Genomic DNA, 19,626 nt, shown 5'->3' with positions numbered 1-19,626 from the left:
GCAAGTTGCGGGGTTCACTCCACCTCCACCCAGAGCACCCAGTCACCCCCACACCCTCTAGGCCTCCCAGGGACCTTGAGTCAGCACCACCTGCCTACTGAGTTGGGGAAACTCCCCAGGAGAATTTCTAGGCCAGCGTTTTATAAGAAACACTCTCAGCTGGATGTTAATACTATGCGCAAAGGGTTCTGTGGCCAGATAACACTGGGAAACATTGTCAAACAGGTTTCTTTACTGCAGGACTTACCAGAGCCTTTAATGTGTTGATGGGCTGCTCTGTGATGCCCCACAAGGGGGATGTGGTAGTCAGCAACTGCCCAAATTATTTTACAGAACCCTTGTTCCTGTACCAGATGACCTGACAAGCAGACCAGCCCAACAGGTCCATCTATGAAAGGAGAGGGAAAAAAAATTTGTTTTAATTCTCTGCATCAAGGTGGCCTTCAGCACTGGAAGATAAGAACTTGATGAGACTTCTTTCATACGTCTTACAGTTCAGTGTAGTTTTATTTGTAATCTCATGGAAGGGAAGGTCACATCTTTTCAGAATTGGGTCCTTCCCTTTTCAGAATTGGGGTGAGTAGGGCAGACCCCATGCCAGGGGGAACTCAACTGGAGCCCAGCAGCTTTGTTTCCAAGTAGAGACCAGGGCGGAGGCAGAGGGACAGGGGACACAGGACACAGGAGCGTGAGCAGCAGAGCCCAGGGGCCGGTGGTCTTGTCCTGGCCGCCTTCTGAGAAGCCAAAGCTGGGGAGTTCCTTCCTGGCCCTCGAGTGACCTGATAGAGAGGAAGAATCAGCAGTGGGGGCACCCCCCTGGGCAGAGGGCCTCCCCCAACACTGCTCAGGACAATTGCAGACCAACTGGGGGGTCCCACCCCCAGGTGGCCACCCCGGGCTGAGGAGCCACAGGCTGCTGGGGCCTGAGTTAACTCTGGGGCCCGGGCTCCCCCCGGTCCGGGGGCGCCACCCCAGAAGGGAAGGCAGGGCTGCGGGAGAAAGGGCAGTGGCCCTCCCACTACACCTGGAGGAGCAAGCTCCCCACTCCAGGCCTCTCTGTCCTCATGCTGCAGGGGGGCCCCCCAGGGCTGTGAAGGCCACGCGACCAGGGGAAGGGGCCCAACTCGGGCGCTCAGTGACCGTGCGTCTCTAGACTCCTGGGACCTCGAGTCGGCAGTACCTGGCTGCTGAATCCTAGGGACCCCCCCCATAGGATAGATTCCCTCGTAGGGCAGAGTTTCATAGAGCACCTTACAGAGAAGGTCCTAAAAACCAGGCTGAGAGATGTGGTGTTACGCCCTGGAGCCTGACCCTCAGAAAGGGTCAGTAACCCACTGGGCTCCACAGAGCTTATGTAAGTGGTGGAGCTGGGATTTGAACCCAGGGCTGTCTGACCTCAAAGCCTGGGCCGGTTTGTGGCGGACATCAAAGGGAATTGGCTATGGAAGTCAGGGTCTGAAGGGGGCAAGGCAGGTAAGGAGTCTAAGAACCAAGATCTCTGGAAGCACTGAGGAAGGAGGGGAGGCAGCCCCCAGGCGTCCTCCAGGAGAGGTGCCTTCCCGGCAGGGGCCAGCCTGAGCGAAGGCGAGGAGGCTGAGGGAGAGAATCTAGGTCCAAGCCAGGCTTCCCAGCCGCCCAGACCACGCCTCCTGCAGACACCCTCCCCCCGCCACACACCTGGGCACGCACCTGGGAGGCAGGATCCTCCTGTTGTAGTTTCCTAGGGCTGCGCTAACAAATGACCACCAACTGGGTGGGTTACGACACCACAAATCTCATACCTTCCAGTTCTGCAGGGTGCGAGTCCGACATAGGTCCCACTGCGCTACAATCACGTGTCAGCAGGGCTGCGTTCCATTCTGGAGGCTCGAGGGGAGAAGCTATTTCCCATTCCTTTCCAGCTTCTAGAGGCACCCCCTTTGTTTGGCTCATGGCCCCTTCCTCCATCTTCAAAGCCAGTGTCGCCTCTCTGACTTCTCCCCTTGTCACGCTCCTTCGGACTCTTCTCTCGCCTCCCTCTTCTACTTTTAAGGGCCCTGTGATGACGTGGGACGTGGCCCACCCACATCATCCAGATAAACCCCCTGTATTGGAAGTGCAGCGTCTTAACCACTGGATCGCCAGGGAAGTCCCCAATTGGCCTGTTTTAAAGTCAGCTGATTAACAACAGCGTTAATCCCCCTTTGCCAGGGGAGAGCGCTTATGCACGGGATCTGGGGGATTGGGATGTGTTTGGCGCCATTACATTGCCCATCACCCTCTGACACTCAGAGGATCATTTTTGCTCTCTCCAGGCAAATAAGCTCAGAACGAAAACTCTCCGAAACACTCTGAACCCCACATGGAACGAGACCCTCACTTACTACGGGATCACAGATGAAGACATGATCCGAAAGACCCTGCGGTGGGTGAGACCCCGGGCCGTCGGCTCCCCCACCCCACCCAGCCTTGTCCACAGGGCAGGCCCTCCCCACACCCCCCGGCCCACCGCCTGCAAATCCGCACTGACTTTGGAAGCAAATTGAGAGGCCCCTTGCCCTCCAGGATCTCGGTGTGTGATGAGGACAAATTCCGCCACAACGAGTTCATCGGGGAGACGCGGGTGCCCCTCAAGAAGCTGAAGCCCAACCACACCAAGACGTTCAGCATCTGCCTAGAGAAGCAGCTGCCGGTGAGTGGGCCACGACCTCCAGTCGTGGGCTCTGCAGCCGTCAAAGGCCCACCCTGCCGTGAGCGCAGGCCCAGGAGCATTTATTGAGCACCTACTATGTGCCTGGCACAATTGCAGGTGCCGGGGAGACAGATAAATCTCCCTGCCCTCATGAAGTGTGGGCAGGAGATAGACCAAAAATGAAATAAACCACCCAAACAGATAGTCTGTTCAGCAGGGATAAGGGCCGAGAAAGAAAGCATGAGAGGAGTCAGTGGGTTAGACGGGTGCTCTGGGAGGGCTCACCTGGCGAGCAGGGAATATTCCAGGCAGAGGGAACAGCAGGTGCAAAGCCCTGTATGGAAAAGCGCCCAGCCTGTGGGAGGGACAGGCAAGAGGTCAAATGAGAGGGGCAGAGAGAGCGAGAGGGAGGGGGTCCTGGGAGCTGAGAGCAGAGGTTGGGGGTTGGGGAGGCTGGGAGGACTCTGGCCTTATCCCTGAGTGAGATGGGCCACAGGAGGGTGCTAGGCAGGGGCCAAGGCATCTGAGGGCATTTTAACAGGCTCCTCAGAATGGGAGGGAGTGGAGGGCCAGGGCGGGGAGACCAGCAGGGTGGAGGGAGGAGCAGGACTTAGGCCTAGGCGGGGCAGCAGTGGAGGCAGGAGAAGGGCTGAAGATCAGCATCCTCAGGCCTGGGGCCCGAGCACCTGGGAGGATGAAGGGTCATTAACTGGGATGCGGAGGACCATGGGAGGAGCAGCTGGGGATGCTGGGAGTGCACCTGGAGCATGTGAGGCGTGAGGTGCCTGTGAGATACCCAGAGGAGACAAAATCATTCTTTCCTAGAAATTGCAATTGTTTGAAAACGTCAAAACCAATTTTGTCCCCTGGTCGTCTGCAGCAGCTGAGCCCTCCCAGAGTCTCTGAGCAATTTTCCCCTCCCCCTTCCCCTCCCCCTTCTCCTCCCCGTTCCTTCCCCTCCCCAGGCCTGCCTTCACCCAGTTCAGAAGGGCCGGGAGGGGTTGGCCAAGAGGTCCAAGGCCTGGGACCCTAAGAAACATATGCCTTCAGGGACTGCATGGTGTTCAGGGCACAGTCCCCTCCCCAGGACAATTCCCTACCAGAGGTCTGGGCAATGGGAAAGCTCAAGAGGACAGAGTCCAGTGGCTGTCCCCCGAGTGCCTGTACCCCTCCCCCACAGGGCCCTGAGACACATGCTTAGTGCAGCCTGGCCTGGAACAAGTGACCTGAGGTCAGACCTCCCTCCCAGAAACCCAGCTCTGTCTTTTTGCATAAGTTGAGCAAATTGTATTCCATTGTCACATTCTCTCCCACTCATAGATATTTGTGTGATGGAGATAACCTTTTTATTATTAGTCACTAACCACAGGTGACCCAGTTTCTCCAAATGATATATGTCACTTATAAAAGGCAACACCAACTCCTGCTGGAGTTGTGTTTCTGAGTTTTGATCCCTGACATAAACAAACACCTGTGTGGTGTGAGTGTGAATTGTGTGTGAGCAGTGTGAGCGTGGAATGCATGTGTGAGCACCTGTTTCATGCATGGGGGGTTGTGTGAAAGCACGCATGCTTGTGCACCAGCTGTGATCAGGGACTTGCTTAGCCTTGCTTGAATTTGCTAGGATCTCATTGGTCCAGTTCAGGGACCCACAGTGACAAGGGTGCAGTTCAGGATAATCAATCGGCAGTAAAGATTCATTTTGATGATACCTTTTAGATTTTACATAGCCTTGTAAACCTTATTCCTTCTCCGTAAATACTGAACGATGCCCAGTTCAATGGTCTTCATGTGAAACAATCCAAAGTATATCCTACCCTAAAAAAAACAGCTGAAAATATCCCGGCTCATTTATACTGTTTAATTTTCACACATCACAACTGCCACAAGGGCCATGGTTTAGTGAGGCTGTCATACACAAAGCCCTAGGCCCGAGTGGCAGGTAGTTAAATCTCACCCGCCTCCTCCGAGCCGCGGGTACAGGCTGCCTGAGCACTGTGTTGAGAAGATACTGAGGCTGCATTTGAGCTCGGGGTGAATGCAGTCAGCAGCTAGCCATGTCTGCTCTGGGTGTGGGAGTTGGGGAAGGTAGTCCTTCCTTCACCTAACAGGAGCCCCATCTCCAGAGAGGTGCAAGCATGGCCCCTGCCCGTGAGGGGCCACGTGAGGTGCCGTTTTACTGCCAGGCAGCGAACAGTCAAGAGCAGAGGGACCGAGTGCAAGAGGAGCCTGGCAGAGAAACCTAGGAGGGGCCTTTGGGGGTCATAGGGCTCAGGCTGGGTGGACAGAGGGTAAAGGAAAGGGGTTCCAGGTGAGTAGCAGCTGGAAGGTGGAAACAGGTGGTCTCAGGAGGGTGAGGAATGGTCTCAGTGGGCTGGCTGGCATGGGGAGGCCACACAGTGAGGCCTAGAGTTGAGGTCTGATCCCAGAGGCAGGCGCTAGCCTGGGCAGGCCTGGGCCACACCCCACCTGCCTCCTAGCTCCCCCTGGGGTTGGGAATGTGCCTAAGAAGCACCTTCCAGGGGGCCAGGGCCAGGGTGACCCCTCACCACCCACCGGGCTCCATTTGGCCTGGGCCCGTGGCTGCAGGAGAGGTGGGAGCAGGCAAGGACAGCTGAGTGACCGCCCACCTGCCCCACAGGTGGACAAGACAGAAGACAAGTCCCTGGAGGAGCGGGGCCGCATCCTCATCTCCCTCAAGTACAGTTCGCAGAAGCAGGGCCTGCTGGTTGGCATCGTGCGCTGCGCACACCTGGCTGCCATGGACGCCAATGGCTACTCGGACCCCTACGTGAAAACGTGAGTGTGCAGCCCAGGCCAGCCGCCTCCTTCCCCACTTTCTCACCTCCAGGGGCTGGGAGGTCCATGCATCGAGATCAGTAGTCCGTGTGGCAAGTAGCTGTGTGAAGCACAGGGGGTGCTGTGCCCACGAGGTCATACTCCTCTGTGCTCCTTGGGCAACTCTGTGGGTTGAGTCTGGCCAAACCCATTTCTCAGATGAGGAAACTGACGTCCATAGAAGTTGAGTGGCAGCCCAGTCACACAGATAGAGAGCAGTTATCTCCTGGTGTTTGGTTCAGGTCTCTCTGTGGTCATGGGGCCCAGGAAGGGCTGTGAGCAGGTTGGAGGAGGGGACAGGAGGCCGGGAGATCCAGTGAAGGGACTCCATCAGGACTTAGGGCTGGGCACATGTGGGCAGTGCTCTACAGTACCACAGACACAGATAGGGAGGGGTCCACCCAGCTCTGCCAGGTGGGGCTTCTGGTAGCACTGGGGAGAGACTTAACTCAGGGGCCCCAGAGCCGTGAACCTGGGTCAGGACAGGCTGTGATCCTAGCTCAGGCAGGAGCTGGTGGCCGTTTGGAGAGGGATAAAGCCTGTTTTTTGGTGACCACCATCTGTGCTTTGGTGCGCTCCACAGACAAAAGATGGACGTAGTGAGGTTGTCTTGAAGGGTAGGACTTGGGGAGGAATTTGGCTCAGCAGAAAGGAGGTGTTTCTGCTCAAGGAAAGGGACAGAGGATTTAAGATAGTTAAGAAGCAGGGATGGTTCTGGCCTCAGGGGACAGTAAGGAGGCCCAGGTGACAGAGGCCATCACAAGGACTACTGGTTTTCTGCTTAAAAAACAATGTTGGGCCCTAACTTCATCCATTAGCAAGACAGTGATTTCCAGTGGATCAGAGACCACTGGGAACGGAAATGCTGTAATAGCTCAGAAAACAATTAGACTCTTAAAAAGTGGCAGGAAAGTAAGTGATACTCAGTAACCTAGGAAGATGCGTACGCCCTGTAGCTGCGTCATTTCCCTTCCAGGTCTGTGTCCTAGAGACCCAGGCCCTGGCGTAAAGCTGCTTTTGTAGCATTGCTTGTGATAGCGGTAAGATGGAAACAGCCTAGTGTTCACCAGATTAATAAAATGTGGCATCTGCGTACAGTGGAGTATTATGCAATTGAAGTGAATAAATGAGGACCAGGTGAATGAACGTGGACACAGCTATGCTGAGCCCAAAGCAAACTGTAGTGGGGGGGGGCACCAGTGTGATACTGTAGTGATTGTCTCTGGGGAGGGAGGACGGTGCCTCCACCTGTAACTGTGATGCTAGAGGGTTTTTTTTTTTTAATTTTTATTTATTTTTGGCTGCATTGGGTCTTCGTTGCTGCGCACTGGGCTTTCTCTAGTTGCGGCGAGCGGGGGCTACTCTTTGTTGCAGTGCGTGGGCTTCTCATTGCGGTGGCTTCTCGTCGCGGAGCACGGGTTCTAGGCACACAGGCTCAGTAGTTGTGGCGCACAGGCTTAGTTGCTCCACGGCATGTGGGATCTTCCTAGACCAGGGCTCGAAGCCGTGTCCCCTGCATTGGCAGGCGGATTCTTAACCACTGGGCCACCAGGGAAGGCTGGTGTGAGATTTCTAAATCGGGCTTAGTTCCCACCTGCCAAGTTGATAGGAATTCCAGGGTCTCATACTGGGTTATCCAGAAAATAGGGTCTCACCTGGTACACCAGAGGGTCCAGCCACCTCCCACAGCCAGGAAGACATAGCCCTTGGCAGGGCCTGTCCACTGTGCCTGGGGCTCCCCCTGCCACAGGTGTGGTAGTTGCTGGGCCCACCCTCCAGCCATGGGCCGGGTCAACGTGGCCTTACAGGCAGCTCTGTGGGTGGCCCCCTGTATCAGAGGGAGGCCCCCAGCAGCCTAGAAACCCCTACATCTGATTGAAATTCCCTGGGTGAGTTGCAGGGGCTGCTGCTCAGGCCTCCTCAGGGCTCCCTATCTCTGAAAGGCCCCTTCATGGACCGTGGGCCTTCTCTTTGCTAAAAGTAGGGGAAATAAGGGCACAGGTGAGATTCTGAGCGGAGCATCTGGGGCCCCGAGAAGAGCGCTACATGGAAGTGCCAGGTGGAGGATGCCGAGGGGCAAAGCTGGATGGGCCAAGGCCTTTTGTCGGCACCCTTATTTTTATAAACTTCACCCCAGATGACAGCTACCTCAGTTTCCCCAGGCTGGAAGCTGACCCCAAGGCCAGTTCTTCAGGGTCTGATGATGGTTAACAATCATCATTAACACGTACTGAGTAATTGCCGGGTGCCAGGGCTGTGCTAAGCCTCTTTGAAGCCCCCCAGCAGCCCCGTGCGGTACTTGTTACCATCTCCATCTCACACCCAGGGGCACTGAGAAAGCTCAAAGCAACTTACTGTGCTGCCCCGGGCCACCCCTTCCTTCTCCAGCCCTCTGCTGTCTGTCTTCTAGGGGCCTCAGGTGAGCAGCGGTCGCTGTGCAGAAGGCACCAGCGGTGGCACTGGTAGGGAGGCTGCATGAGCCCTGGTGGCCAAGGCAGGAAGGGATGCTGATAGCGAGGGTGAGCAGCCATGCGCGGGCCCCTGGAGCGTGGCCAGGGTGCACTTCTCGCCCACACAGGCCACACTCCCTCGGGAAGCTCCCCTACAGTGGTGAGGTGAGGCGAGAAGGGACTCCAGGCAGGGAGACAGCATAGACAGAGGCCTGGGGGCAGGACAGGCGATGACCCCTAGCTGGGGCCTCGTGAGGCTCACTAGATGGACACCGGCCGTGCAGCACTGAGGGAGCCTGGGACAGCTTCCCTTCAGGGCCTTCCGGAGGCAGGGCTGGGAGACACTCCCACTGTGCAGGACCGCCCCCATCCCTCCTCCTCGCCCCCAAAGTAAAACAGGCAAAGACGAGTCAAGAAGTGCATGGAAGCTTGTAAGGAATGCAGAAATTCACCATCTCTGGGTGAGGGTTTAAGGGAACCCCCCAACCTGTTTAAAAAGTCATCTTTACCGAGGTATAATTTACATCCAGTAGGTTTCTCCCCTTTTGAAGTGTGACTGACTGACATATACAATCTTGTCACCACCACCACAGTTAAGACCCAGATACCATCACCCCAGAAAGGTCCCCTGGCCCCAGTCAACCACTGATTTGTTTTCTGTCGCGACAGTTTTGCCTTTTCCAGACGTTCTTATAAAGGCAACTCCTACATAACCTAATGCTCTGGGGAGCCAGCCACGTGGTGCCTGAGCCCGGAGTTCAGTCTGTAGGTCTGCATTGCCAAGTAGTCGTCCGTCAGGTCACTTCCTGTTGAAGTGCATGGGGGCTGTCCCCAATTTCTGACGGCTGTATAAAGCTGCTAAAGAACAGGTTTTTGTGCAGACCTGTGTATTCATTTCTCTCTCCACCCCCAACTTCTGTTAATATTTTCTAGTGTTTCTATAATGAACCAGTATTTCTTATGTAATAACAATCACAACTTTTTAAAAAAGTGCACAGAAAAGCAATAATGAGGTGCCACTTTCTATGTTCACTGATCCCACCCAGTGCCAGGCATCAAGTTGGGTACCAGAAGCTGGTGGTGGGTGAGACAGATGTGGTCCTGTCAGCAGGAGCAGGGCAATTGTCACTAGTGTCCATGCAGGGACAGGGTAAGAAGCTTTGCAAAGGAGAGGGCCTGGCTTCTGAGCACCAGCCCTGTGCCGAGCAGCTGTGTGACCTTGGGTGAGTCCCTCCACCTTTCTGAGCCCCAGATGAAGACTGCTGTTCTGCATCAAAGTCTAAGGAGCTGATGCCTGTGGAGGGAGCTGGCCCGCAAGCAGGGCTTCCCTCTTTCCCTGCAGTAAGCACTGCTGTCACTGCCCAAAAGACCTTTTTTCCTTCCTCAAAGCTCCAGTGAGGTAGCGGCAATGGTTGTACAACTCAGGGACTATGCTAAAAACCACTGCGTTATACACTTGAGAAAGATGAATTTTATAGCGTGTGAATTCTATCTCCATAATCTGCTATTACAAAAAGAAGAGCTCTAGCAAGGGACCAACTTTGCTAAAAATGTTTTTCTGGTGGGAAATGTGAGCTGTGAAAATTAGACTTCCAGAAATAAAGAAAATCCTCTTTCCTAGGGGACGGAGGGGCTCTGTGACGTCAGGAATGGGCTGTGAACAGAGGTCCAGGTGATGAAGCACCCACTTGCTTCTCCCACTGCACTGACTGCTCACCTTTGTCACAGAGTAGTGCTGGGGACACCGATGGTTAGGATGAACGGGAGGCCTGGGAATCTCTCTCTTCCAAGCCCTGCTGGCTCCACGTGTACTCAGAGTGTCTTCTCACCCTCTGTCTATTGATTGGTTATAATTCCAGATACCTGAAGCCAGATGTGGACAAGAAATCCAAACATAAGACAGCAGTAAAGAAGAAAACCCTAAACCCAGAGTTCAACGAGGTACGAGAGGCTGGTGAAGCCATGAGCCACTCAATCTCCCTCAGGACAGGGGACCCCGGAGGGACTGGGTTTTTCAAGGGTCACTGTGGGAGCTGGAGGGTGGGGAGGGACTGACAGGAGAGGCCCCAGCCGTGGGATAGGAGGACTGGTGGGAGAAGTGAGGCCAGGCTGAACCAGGCCAAGGTGGTGCAGATAGAAGTGAGGAGCGGCCTGGAAAACTCTTCGGAGGATTGAATTGATGGGACTGTAGCCATGTTGGATGTGGAGGGGGTGGTGTGAGGATGTGAGTGGCCCCAGGAAGGTGGGCGCAGATAGATACCCAGGTCCTCAGCCCAGGCGGTGGGTGCAGCCGGAGAGAGGAGCTCCGAGGAACGAGATGAGGGAGAGGAGCCAGAGGAGCCTGAGTGACTCGGGTGCAGGCAGAGAAGGCCGAGGAGGTGCTGCCAGGGAGCGAGGGGGACACCAGATGTTGAAGGATCCTGGAAGCTGGTGGGAGAGAGGGTTCCACAAAGGAGGGCGTGGTCAGCAGAATCAGACCCAAGAGAGGTCAAGCACGCCAAGGCTGCCAAGTGTGCGTTGACTTACAATACGGAGACTCTTGAGGATCCTGAGAAAAGCAGCTTCAGTGACAAAGGGGCAGGTGGGTCAGAGGGAAGGGGGACCCTGAGGATCTCAGCTGGGCTCTAAGAGGGAAGTGGGTGAGATGGGTGAGAATCCATTATCATCCACTGTTGTGCACTGGCCACCCTCCTGGCCACCGGCCGACTTGTCATTGGTCCTGACACTCCCCTTCTGGCCACCAGGAATTCTGTTATGAGATTAAGCATGGGGACCTGGCCAAGAAGACCCTGGAGATCACCGTTTGGGATTATGACATTGGAAAATCCAACGATTTCATCGGTGAGAGGACACGATGGGAATGCTCTTTAGCAACATGCCCATCCTGGGTTCAGCAAAGGGCAGGGGCCCTGAATCAGGCCACAGTCCCGCCTTCCTGGCCTGTGGGGGAAGTTGGGGCCATAGACATGATCCAGCCTGACCCCATGTGACAGAGAAAGAGGCCCAGAGAGGGAAAGAGGCCTGGCTGAGTCACACAGCAGTCTGTGGTGGAGCAGGGGTAAGAGGTGATGATGGTCAGCCCCTCAGGCTGGACTCTGAGCCCTTGTGGCCCCAAATTTCTGGTGGGCTTGGTGGCTGTGCACAGTGGAGCTGCCCTGGCACCAACACATGCCACTGTGCTGCCCCCCAGGTACTGCTCTGGTCCTGGGTAAAGGAAGAGCAGGATCCCTGGGCCCTGATTGGGGGAGTGGAGGGGGGGTGCTCCAAGAGTGTGGCAGTCAGACCACGGTCCACCCTCAGAGCGGGTGGGCAGGGAAGAGAGTCTGGCCTTGGAGCACAAAGTCTGGGAGGGGTGCCAGGGGGTACTGGTTCCAGAGAAACCCTGAGAGTCAGAGGTCACCGTGTCCCGGCTGCCTCTCGGCTCCCCTCTGCAGGCGGCGTGGTTCTGGGCATCAATGCCAAGGGCGAGCGCCTGAAGCACTGGTTTGATTGCCTGAAGAACAAGGACAAGCGGATCGAGCGCTGGCACACGCTCACCAACGAGCTCCCGGGGGCCGTGCTCAGCGACTGACCCACCCCCACCTGCCCGCTGCACCTACCCCTGGCCCGGCCCAGCACAGGCCTGGCCCTGGGCTTCCTCAGCTGCCACTAAGGGCCTCACCCCCATGTTTGGGGAGATCCAGGATGCCTGCTTGGACACAGAGCCACTGCAGCCCCCACTTAGAGGCCATGGAAGGCCCAGCCCCACCGAGAGACAGCGGGGGCAGAGAGCTGGGCCTGCTTTTGGCCCCCTGGGGCCTGAGAGGGCCAGAGGTGGAAGAAGAGGACCTTGGCCTCAGCACCCACCCGGAGGAAGTAGATGGGGCAGTCCAGAAGACAAGGATCCTACTAGAGGTCAGCAGTGAGTTGCAGGGGACCCCAGGCTGAGAGAGCAGGAGTGCCATCAGGGAGAGGGGCAGTAAGAGAAGGAGACTTTGGGCAGGGGCAAGACAGGACTCTGAAGAAAGTTCATTCCCAAAAGGAGGTTCTGACTACATCTGTTCATCTCTGGCATGACTGGGTGGGTGGAAAAAAGTTGACCTGAGAGCCAGGAGTCTGGTAAAGATCCTGGAGCTCCCAGTGAACGTGGGCACAGTCCAAGCGCTTCACTCAATGATTCCACAGGCCCCTGGGGATGAATGAGACCCAGGGCCTGCCCTCAGGGAGGTCCCCATCTAGTCAGGGAGCTGGAAACAAACCATTACAATGGGGGTATGGGGGTGTGAGGAATGCCAAGGCCAGCCTGACCCACCTGCACGTTCTGTGGATTCCGCTGACTTGGCTGGGAGAGCAGGGAGGGCTTCCTGGAGGAAGTGATGCTTTAGCAAGGCCTTGAAGGGTGAGAAGAGTTTCTAGGCCGACAAAGGGGGAAGAGCAGTGTAAGCAGTGGGAACCATATACAAGGCCTGGAGGGGAAAGGTGATGTGGGCCAGGGGCACTGTCTGGGACCCAGGGTCTCTCTGGGAGAGGGAGCAGGGTTTGTTAGGGGCAACAGCACCCAGTCCTGCTCCCACCCCACCCCTAGCTGCCAGGTCAACTGGGCTTGTAGACATAGGGGGAGTGGCTTAAACTGATGTTGGTGCACGGTCAAGTTCAGTTCTCAGAGCCAGCTCTCCTACCTTTGATCTTTCTCCTCCTGAGGAAGCTGGAGGATGGATCCTGCCTCTCGCTCCAAGCTCAAGCATCAGGTCAGTTGCAGTCAAGAAGAGAAAGAGTCTGTTTTTCGTTGCATGAAAAGAACCAAAAAGTCCTCCTTGTCCTTACCCTCCTCTCCCCTTCCCCCGCCGCCCCCCCCCACCCAGGGCCCTTCTGGGTTCAGGGTGGGGAAGTGGGGAGCCCCAGGCGGCTGCTCCTGTATCCTAGCCCTGCTGAGATGCCCGTCAGGAGGACTCAGCAGCAGTCCAGGGCCTCGTTTCTGGGAAGGGCTGGTTCTGTCTTCCAGGAGCTAAGAAAGAGCCCCCTGCAGCCTGGGTGAAGGTCTCCAGCAAGGGGTTGAGGGCATCAGAATCTTGGGCCCAGGCCTGAAGCCCCAAACTTTTCCTGCCGACTAAGGGGCCTTCAGGAACGCTGGATGAACAAATGCAGAACCCAGGAATTTCTGTGTTCAACCCATCACTGCACTGATGGGAAACAAAGCCCAGAGAGGGAAAGTGATCTACCTGAGGCCTTCCAGCCCTACCACAGCTGGGGCAGACCAGGTTCCATGGCCCCTGCCCCACCACCTCCAGCCCAGAGCTCTGGACACCACACCCACACCAACGCTTGTACAGGGCTCACAGGGGCACTGGGGCTAGACCTTATGCTGCAGACACAAAGCACATTACCATCTGAGGCCTGGGGTGATGATGTGAATCCCACCAAGTGCCCATCAGCCTTTTTCCATTTTGCAGGGGAAACAGGACTCCAGCCCCCATACAGTACCTGGCAAACTTTGCTGGTCAGGGAGTCTTGGTTTTCCCTAAGAAGGCTTTGTGTGTGGTAAGGGTTTTACAACCACTGTCTTGATGAATCTTCACAGCCCTGTGAGATGGGTTTAATTGCCATCGCCATTTGACAGATGACGAAGGAGATTCAGAGAGGCTGAGTCTATTTATGAAGAACCTTGTGTCTGGGTGAACTCTGGGTTATCGTCTTAGCTTTGCCTTTTGGGCAGTGGAGGCAGGTTTCTCATTCAGAGAGGAGCTTCACGAATTCCCTGTAAACACACGGAAATGCTGAATGGCCAAGTTAGAAGTACACCTAGAGCCTCACCTAGTACAACTTCCTTGTTAGACACGTGGGGAAACTAAGGCCTAGCAAGCAGAAGGGGCCTACACAGGACCCAGTTGGGATAAGAACCCAGGACACCTGGCACCCAGTCCAAGGCCTTCTACTGCCCTAGACTGTGTAAGAGATTTGGTCCTTAAACATGGTCCCAGCTGACCACAGGGACAGTCAGGCTGGGAGGTGGGGCTCCTGGACAGCTAGCCTGAGTGCAGGATGGGGCACTTGGGTAGAAAACCTCCCAGGGAGAACCTTCACTAGGACCCTGGCACTGTTCTGGACCCCTTACAGGTTGTATGTCTGTCTGTTAGAGAAAAAGGCGCTTTGAGAAGCTGCAGCGTGAGCTCTCCCTTTGACCCCAACCTGGCATCTTTCCTCTGGTCCCTCAGCCCCACAAAGACGGTGAATTTGACGCCAAACAAAAACAAAACAAAAAAAAGTCATTCCAAAGTCAGATGTCAATAACCAGGGGGTCACCAGATGTGGCATCCACCGCCACCCCCACCCCCCTGCCTAGTCTCAGCACCCACCACCACCACTAGCCAATCCCCCACGGGCCCGTCTTCCAACCCTGAAGCGGTAACCTCCTGACCTCTAGTGGCGAGAGCGAGGAACTGCATCTCCTGGCCCGAGCATGTCTTCCCTTTGTTCCTTCTCCAACCGAGAGAACCTCCCGATGCATGGACTCTGGCTGTCTTCGACGCAGACTCGTGCACTGCTTACCACCGTTTTGCTATCATGTGACGGCTGCAGAAACAGTCCTGAAACTGCAGCCCCACACACAATTTTTGTACTTTTGTCTGACCTACCCAAAGGTGTCCTTTTTAAGTCTTATTTGTTAATATTTATAATGACATATAATCAAAAGTAAATGGAAACGTTCATTGTGATCATATGGGCTTGGGAGACTCATCTTAATAGATTTGAATGGGTGAGCAGGAAAGAACGAGACCCCGGCAACCAGGGCTTATTCTGCACATTGTCTCATTTACTCTTAACCAAGAATCCATTTGAGGTAGATGCCCATGTTACAAATGCGTAAAAATATTTGTGCAGAATCACAGCTGGTTAGTGACAGACCAGGATTCAACTTATGCCTCCCAAGACATTTTATGCCATGTTATTATCTACACATCCAACCAACAGCTGTGGAGTGTAAACTCCAAGGCCAGACACTGGTCTAGGCACCTGGGGCAGATTCATCAGCAAGACAGTTAGTAAACATAACGTTAAAAGATGACAAGGAAAAAAAAGGCATAAAGGAATCCTGGGGGCAGGGGAGGCTGGGCTTAAATAGGGAGATGTGGTGGGCCTCCAGAGAAGGTGACTTTTGAGCTTAGACTTGGGGAGGTGAAGGGGGTAGTTCTGGGGAGACTTGAAGTGCTCCAAGTGGAGGGAACAGCCAGTGCCCCTAGAGGTGGGGGCAGGCTTGGGGCGACAGGAACTGCAAGGAGAGCGATGTGGGTGGAGCAGGTTGGGGCGAGGAAAGAAGGGTAGATGAGAGCATAGGGAACAGGGGACCGGATCAAGGACGACATTATAAAGTCTGTGGCTTTCACTCTGTGTGAGATGGGAGCAACCCTGGCTTACCTGTGAACAACCTGTGGTCTGCGGTGATCAGGCCCAGTTTGGAGGTCCCTCTGGCGGTGGTGTGCCCATGGGTCCAGGGTTCGAGGTCAGTATCCAGAGCAGTGGTGGCTGGGTCCTAACAAGAACCAGCTGTAGCATGATTTTGGTCAGTGTTCTGGCTAACCTCCCTTAGCAACCGCCTCTGTGCTGGCCTAATTTTCCAGGCCTCCCGCCCATTCTCTGAAGTACCCAATACCCTTCCAGTGCATTCCTTTTCTGCTTACGTTAACTGGAGTCGGATCCTGTTATTTTCAACAGAGAAACCTGCCTGGTGATCTAGTGCAATCTGATCATCTAGGTCTCGAGCATCACCTCTTTGTGAGGCCTGTCTTGACAACCTCAGTCACTTTCTCCCGCATCAGCCTGCTTTCTTTTCTTCACAGCACTTACCACCAAAATCACCCTGTGTATTTGCTTATTCCTTTCTCCCCTCACTAACCTTCATGAGAGTAAGGGCCATACCTGTCTTGTTTACCACAGTAACCGCAGACCAGGACTGAGCGTAGGGCAGGCCTCAAGTATTTGTTGAATGAATGGATGAAAGCTGCCAATATGGACATTGTTTGAAAGGAGCCAAATCCATGAGTCTGGAGCATGTGGTTATGAAGATGGCGGGTCCAAGCCCAGGTGACTATGCACAAGACTCCTGTTAGCTCCAAAGACTTCTGGGGTACAGATGAGAAATGACGCCAAGTACCACAGAGTTCCCTGAGTAGAGAAAGGGAGAGAATGAGAGGAGGAAAGGAGAGAGAAAGGAAGAGTGGGAGGGGGATCAAGATGGCAGAGTAAGAGGATATAGAGCTCACCTCCCCCCCACATCAAAAAATACATCTACATGTAGAACAATTCTCACCAAAAACTACGTGGAAACTGGCAGAAGGACTCCTATACAACCAAGGCTGCAAGAAAGATTCCCCCATAATCCCATCCCAGGTAGGATGGGAAGAAAAGCACCAGGTGTCGAGACTTGTGCCCCCGGGAGGGAACTAAGAGGAAAAGGGAGATCGTACAGGTGGACACTCACCCTGGGGAGTGAGCAGGTTGAGAGACAGACTGGGCATTCTAGTCCTGGGGTCTTATACAGAGGAGGCAAGACCCTTCGGCTGCCTGGAGAACAGCTGGGACACATAGAAAGGCTGGAGAAGCCTAGACTGCACTGGTGAGGAGTACGCAGTGCTGGCTTGCCACCAAACGGTGGAGAGAGGTCTGCCCTAGCAGCTGCCACCTTGCCACACTCTCTGACCCAAGCTGAGTGCACCCCCTGGCCCCACTCACTCCACACCACAGCTTGGCACTGACTCTAGGGCAGCCACATCCTGGAAAAAGACTCGATCTAGGGACACAGAGGTGACCCATGGGCCTGGGGCATGGTACAGGATGAGTGATGGCCACTGTTGGTGCTCACTCAGCGCCACAGAAGTAGCCCAGACTTCTGATGACAGTGCAGCCACTTCGACTCCTGCAACCACAATGCCATGACCCCCAAGCAAACGCTCCAGCGCACCCACTCCCTGCCACAACCTTACACTAGAGCTGAGACCACCACAACAGGGGAAAAGACAACCTTGATCCGGTTCTGGGCGGGACTGCAGATACCTACACAAGCAGCACACTGGACATGTGTAAGCACACAAACCCTGCTTACTGCAGCACTCCCCTCCTTCGGGGCAAAGGTTCCAGTGTGGGCAGAAGGAAAAACACACACCTGAAGGGAACAGAGCCAGCTCCAGCCCGACCCTCAGGGCTTCCACTCCAGCAGCTTGGGAGCAGATCCTACCCAACAGGGCGACTGCGGCCAGTGAGGAGACAGGAAGTCTCGCCTCACACCACAGTCTTTGGCTCCTCCAACGCCAGCTGTACCCCCCTATCAAGGTGATAGTTGTCATCACATCCTGAGGAAAGCAGTGGGCTGGCATCCACATCAAATTCAACCCGCACACCAGAGATGTTAGGCACAGTCTACACAGTCTACACAGGGATGTTCCCACATAAAAACACCCCTTCAAGACCATAACAGATAACTGTTGCACCTCAATTCATAGAGACAGAGAAAGTTAAGTAAAATGAAAACGCAGAGGAACTACTCTCTGCTGAAAGAGCAGGAGAAAACCCCTGAAGAAATAAATAATGAAAAAGAGACTCAGTCTATAGACAATGAATTCAAAAAGTTGGTAATAAAAATGCTAACTGAATTAAGACAGTAGAGGTAAGCACAGATCATTCTACCAAGGAACTAGAAATTTAAGACCCAATCAAAAATTGATAATTCAATCTCTGAGATAAAAAGCACTCTAGAAGCAATGAATAGCAGACTAAATGACACAGAAGAATGCATAAGTGACCTGGAAGATAGAATAATAGAAATCACCCAATAAGAACAGAAGAAAGAAGAAAGGGGGGGAGGGAGGGAGGGAGGGAGAAAACAACATACAAGATCTATGGGATAATATAAAATGTGCCAATATTCACATTATAGGGGTTCCAGAAAAAGAAGAAAGGGATCAAAAATGTACTAGAAGAAATTATGGCTGGAAACTTCCCAAACCTAAAGAAGGAAACATATCCAATTTCAGGAAGCAGAGAGAGTCCCAAACAAGATGAGCCCAAACTGGCCCACAACAAGACATATCATAATTAAAATGGCAAAATTAAAGGTAAAGAGAGAATTCTAAAGGCAGCAGGAGAAAAACAGAGAGTCATATACAAGGGAATCCCCACAAGGCTATCAGCTCATTTCTCTGGAGAAACTTTGCAGGGCAGAAGGAAGTGGCATAATACATTCAAAGCCCTAAAAAAGAAACTCCTGCAACCTAGGATACTCTATTCAGCAAGATTATCATTTAGAAAAGAAGGAAAGAATTTCTCCGACAAGCAGAAACTAAAAGAATTCAGCAATACTAAACCTACTCTAAAAGAAACGTTGAAGGGTCTACTCTAAATGGAAAAGAATAATCTATAGGAGAGGGAAAATCCCAATAGGCAAGGCAAATATATAGTAAGGATTAAAGATCACTTAAATAAGCCAGTACTTAGATTTTTTTTAAATTTTAAGAAGCAACTACAATAAACAGTAAAGGGATAAGCACAAAGATGTAAAATGATATCAAAAACTCAAAATGTGGGGGAGGGGAGCAAAAAATGTAGATCTTTTAGAATGTTTGAACTTATATGATTATCAGTTTAAAGCAATTAGATATAATTACAGGTCAATATATATGAACCCCATGGTAACCACAAATCAAAAACCTACAATAAGGGGCTTCCCTGGTGGTGCAGTGGTTAAGAATCTGCCTGTCAATGCAGGGGACACGGGTTCAAGCCCTGGTCTGGGAAGATCCCACATGCCATGGAGCAACTAAGCCCGTGCACCACAACTACTGAGCCTGCACTCTAGAGCCCGCAAGCCACAACTACTGAAGCCCGTGCACCTAGAGCATGTGCTCCACACAAGAGAAGCCACTGCAATGAGAAGCCCACGCACCACAATGAAGAGTAGCCCCCACTCGCCGCAACTAAGAGAAAGCCTGCGCGTAGCAACAAAGACCCAACGCAGCCAAAAATAAGAATAAATAAATAAATAAATAAATTTTTAAAAAGAAAAAAATCTGCCTTCCAGTGCAGGGGACGCTGGTTCTATCCCTGGTCAGGGAACCTAAGATCTCACATGCCACAGCGCAACTAAGCCCACACGCCACAACTACTGAGCCCACGTGCTGCAACTAGAGAAGCCCATGTGCAGCAACAAAAGATCCTGCGTGCCGCAGTGAAGATCCCACATGCCACAACTAAGACCCAACACAGCCAAAAAAAAAAAAAAAAAAAAAAAAAGACAAAGTGCGGGGATGGAAAAAGAAATTTCATGCAAATAGAAACAACAAAAAAGCAGAGGTAGCAACACTCATATCAGACAAAATAGACTTTAAAACAAAGGCTAGGGACATCCCTGGTGGCTCAGTGGTTAAGAATCCGCCTGCCAATGCAGGAGACATGGGTTCAAGCCCTGGTCCGGGAAAATCCCACGTGCTGCGGAGCAACTAAACCCATGCACCACAACTACTGAGCCTGCGCTCTAGAGCCCAGGAGCCACAACTACTGAGCCCACATGCCACAACTACTGAAGCCCAAGCGCCTAGAGCCCATGCTCCGCAACAAAAGAAGCCACCACAATGAGAAGCACGCGTACCACAACGCAGAGTAGCCCCTGCTCACCGCAACTAGAGAAAGCCCCCACGCAGC

General features: G+C 53.6%; 1 protein-coding gene and 1 long non-coding RNA gene across 6 annotated transcripts in view; one reads left to right on the top strand and one right to left on the bottom strand.

The window, feature by feature from the left end:
* The window catches only part of DOC2B (double C2 domain beta), a 49,762-nt gene extending 35,108 nt beyond the window's left edge, over positions 1–14,654 (top strand). Inside the window, exons 15-20 of the mRNA XM_057535868.1 lie at positions 2,295–2,404; positions 2,545–2,671; positions 5,313–5,470; positions 9,819–9,900; positions 10,704–10,800; positions 11,394–14,654. Of these exons, the coding sequence (XP_057391851.1) occupies positions 2,295–2,404; positions 2,545–2,671; positions 5,313–5,470; positions 9,819–9,900; positions 10,704–10,800; positions 11,394–11,530 (711 nt within the window). The 3' untranslated portion in view covers positions 11,531–14,654. The remainder of the gene's footprint in view (positions 1–2,294; positions 2,405–2,544; positions 2,672–5,312; positions 5,471–9,818; positions 9,901–10,703; positions 10,801–11,393) is intronic.
* On the bottom strand, positions 510–19,198 carry LOC103002851 (uncharacterized). 5 transcript variants are annotated; one of them, XR_009006289.1, is made up of 9 exons: positions 15,352–19,198; positions 14,354–14,528; positions 13,420–13,693; positions 12,251–12,714; positions 10,220–10,386; positions 9,677–9,822; positions 2,957–3,026; positions 1,782–2,084; positions 510–779 (listed from the first exon to the last, which is right to left on the bottom strand). It is a non-coding gene; the product is annotated as an uncharacterized LOC103002851 (long non-coding RNA). The 5 variants fall into 5 exon arrangements; XR_009006288.1 differs by having other exon boundaries at positions 510–2,084; positions 15,352–15,480; positions 15,853–19,197; XR_009006287.1 differs by having other exon boundaries at positions 510–2,084; positions 15,352–19,196.
* Positions 19,199–19,626: the final 428 nt, after the last annotated feature.

Source organism: Balaenoptera acutorostrata, chromosome 20 (genome assembly GCF_949987535.1).
Source record: "Balaenoptera acutorostrata chromosome 20, mBalAcu1.1, whole genome shotgun sequence".
In the NCBI taxonomy this organism is placed as follows: domain Eukaryota; kingdom Metazoa; phylum Chordata; class Mammalia; order Artiodactyla; family Balaenopteridae; genus Balaenoptera; species Balaenoptera acutorostrata.
The sequence above is the reverse complement of the archived record's forward strand: the minus strand, read 5'-3'. Positions and strand labels throughout refer to the sequence as shown.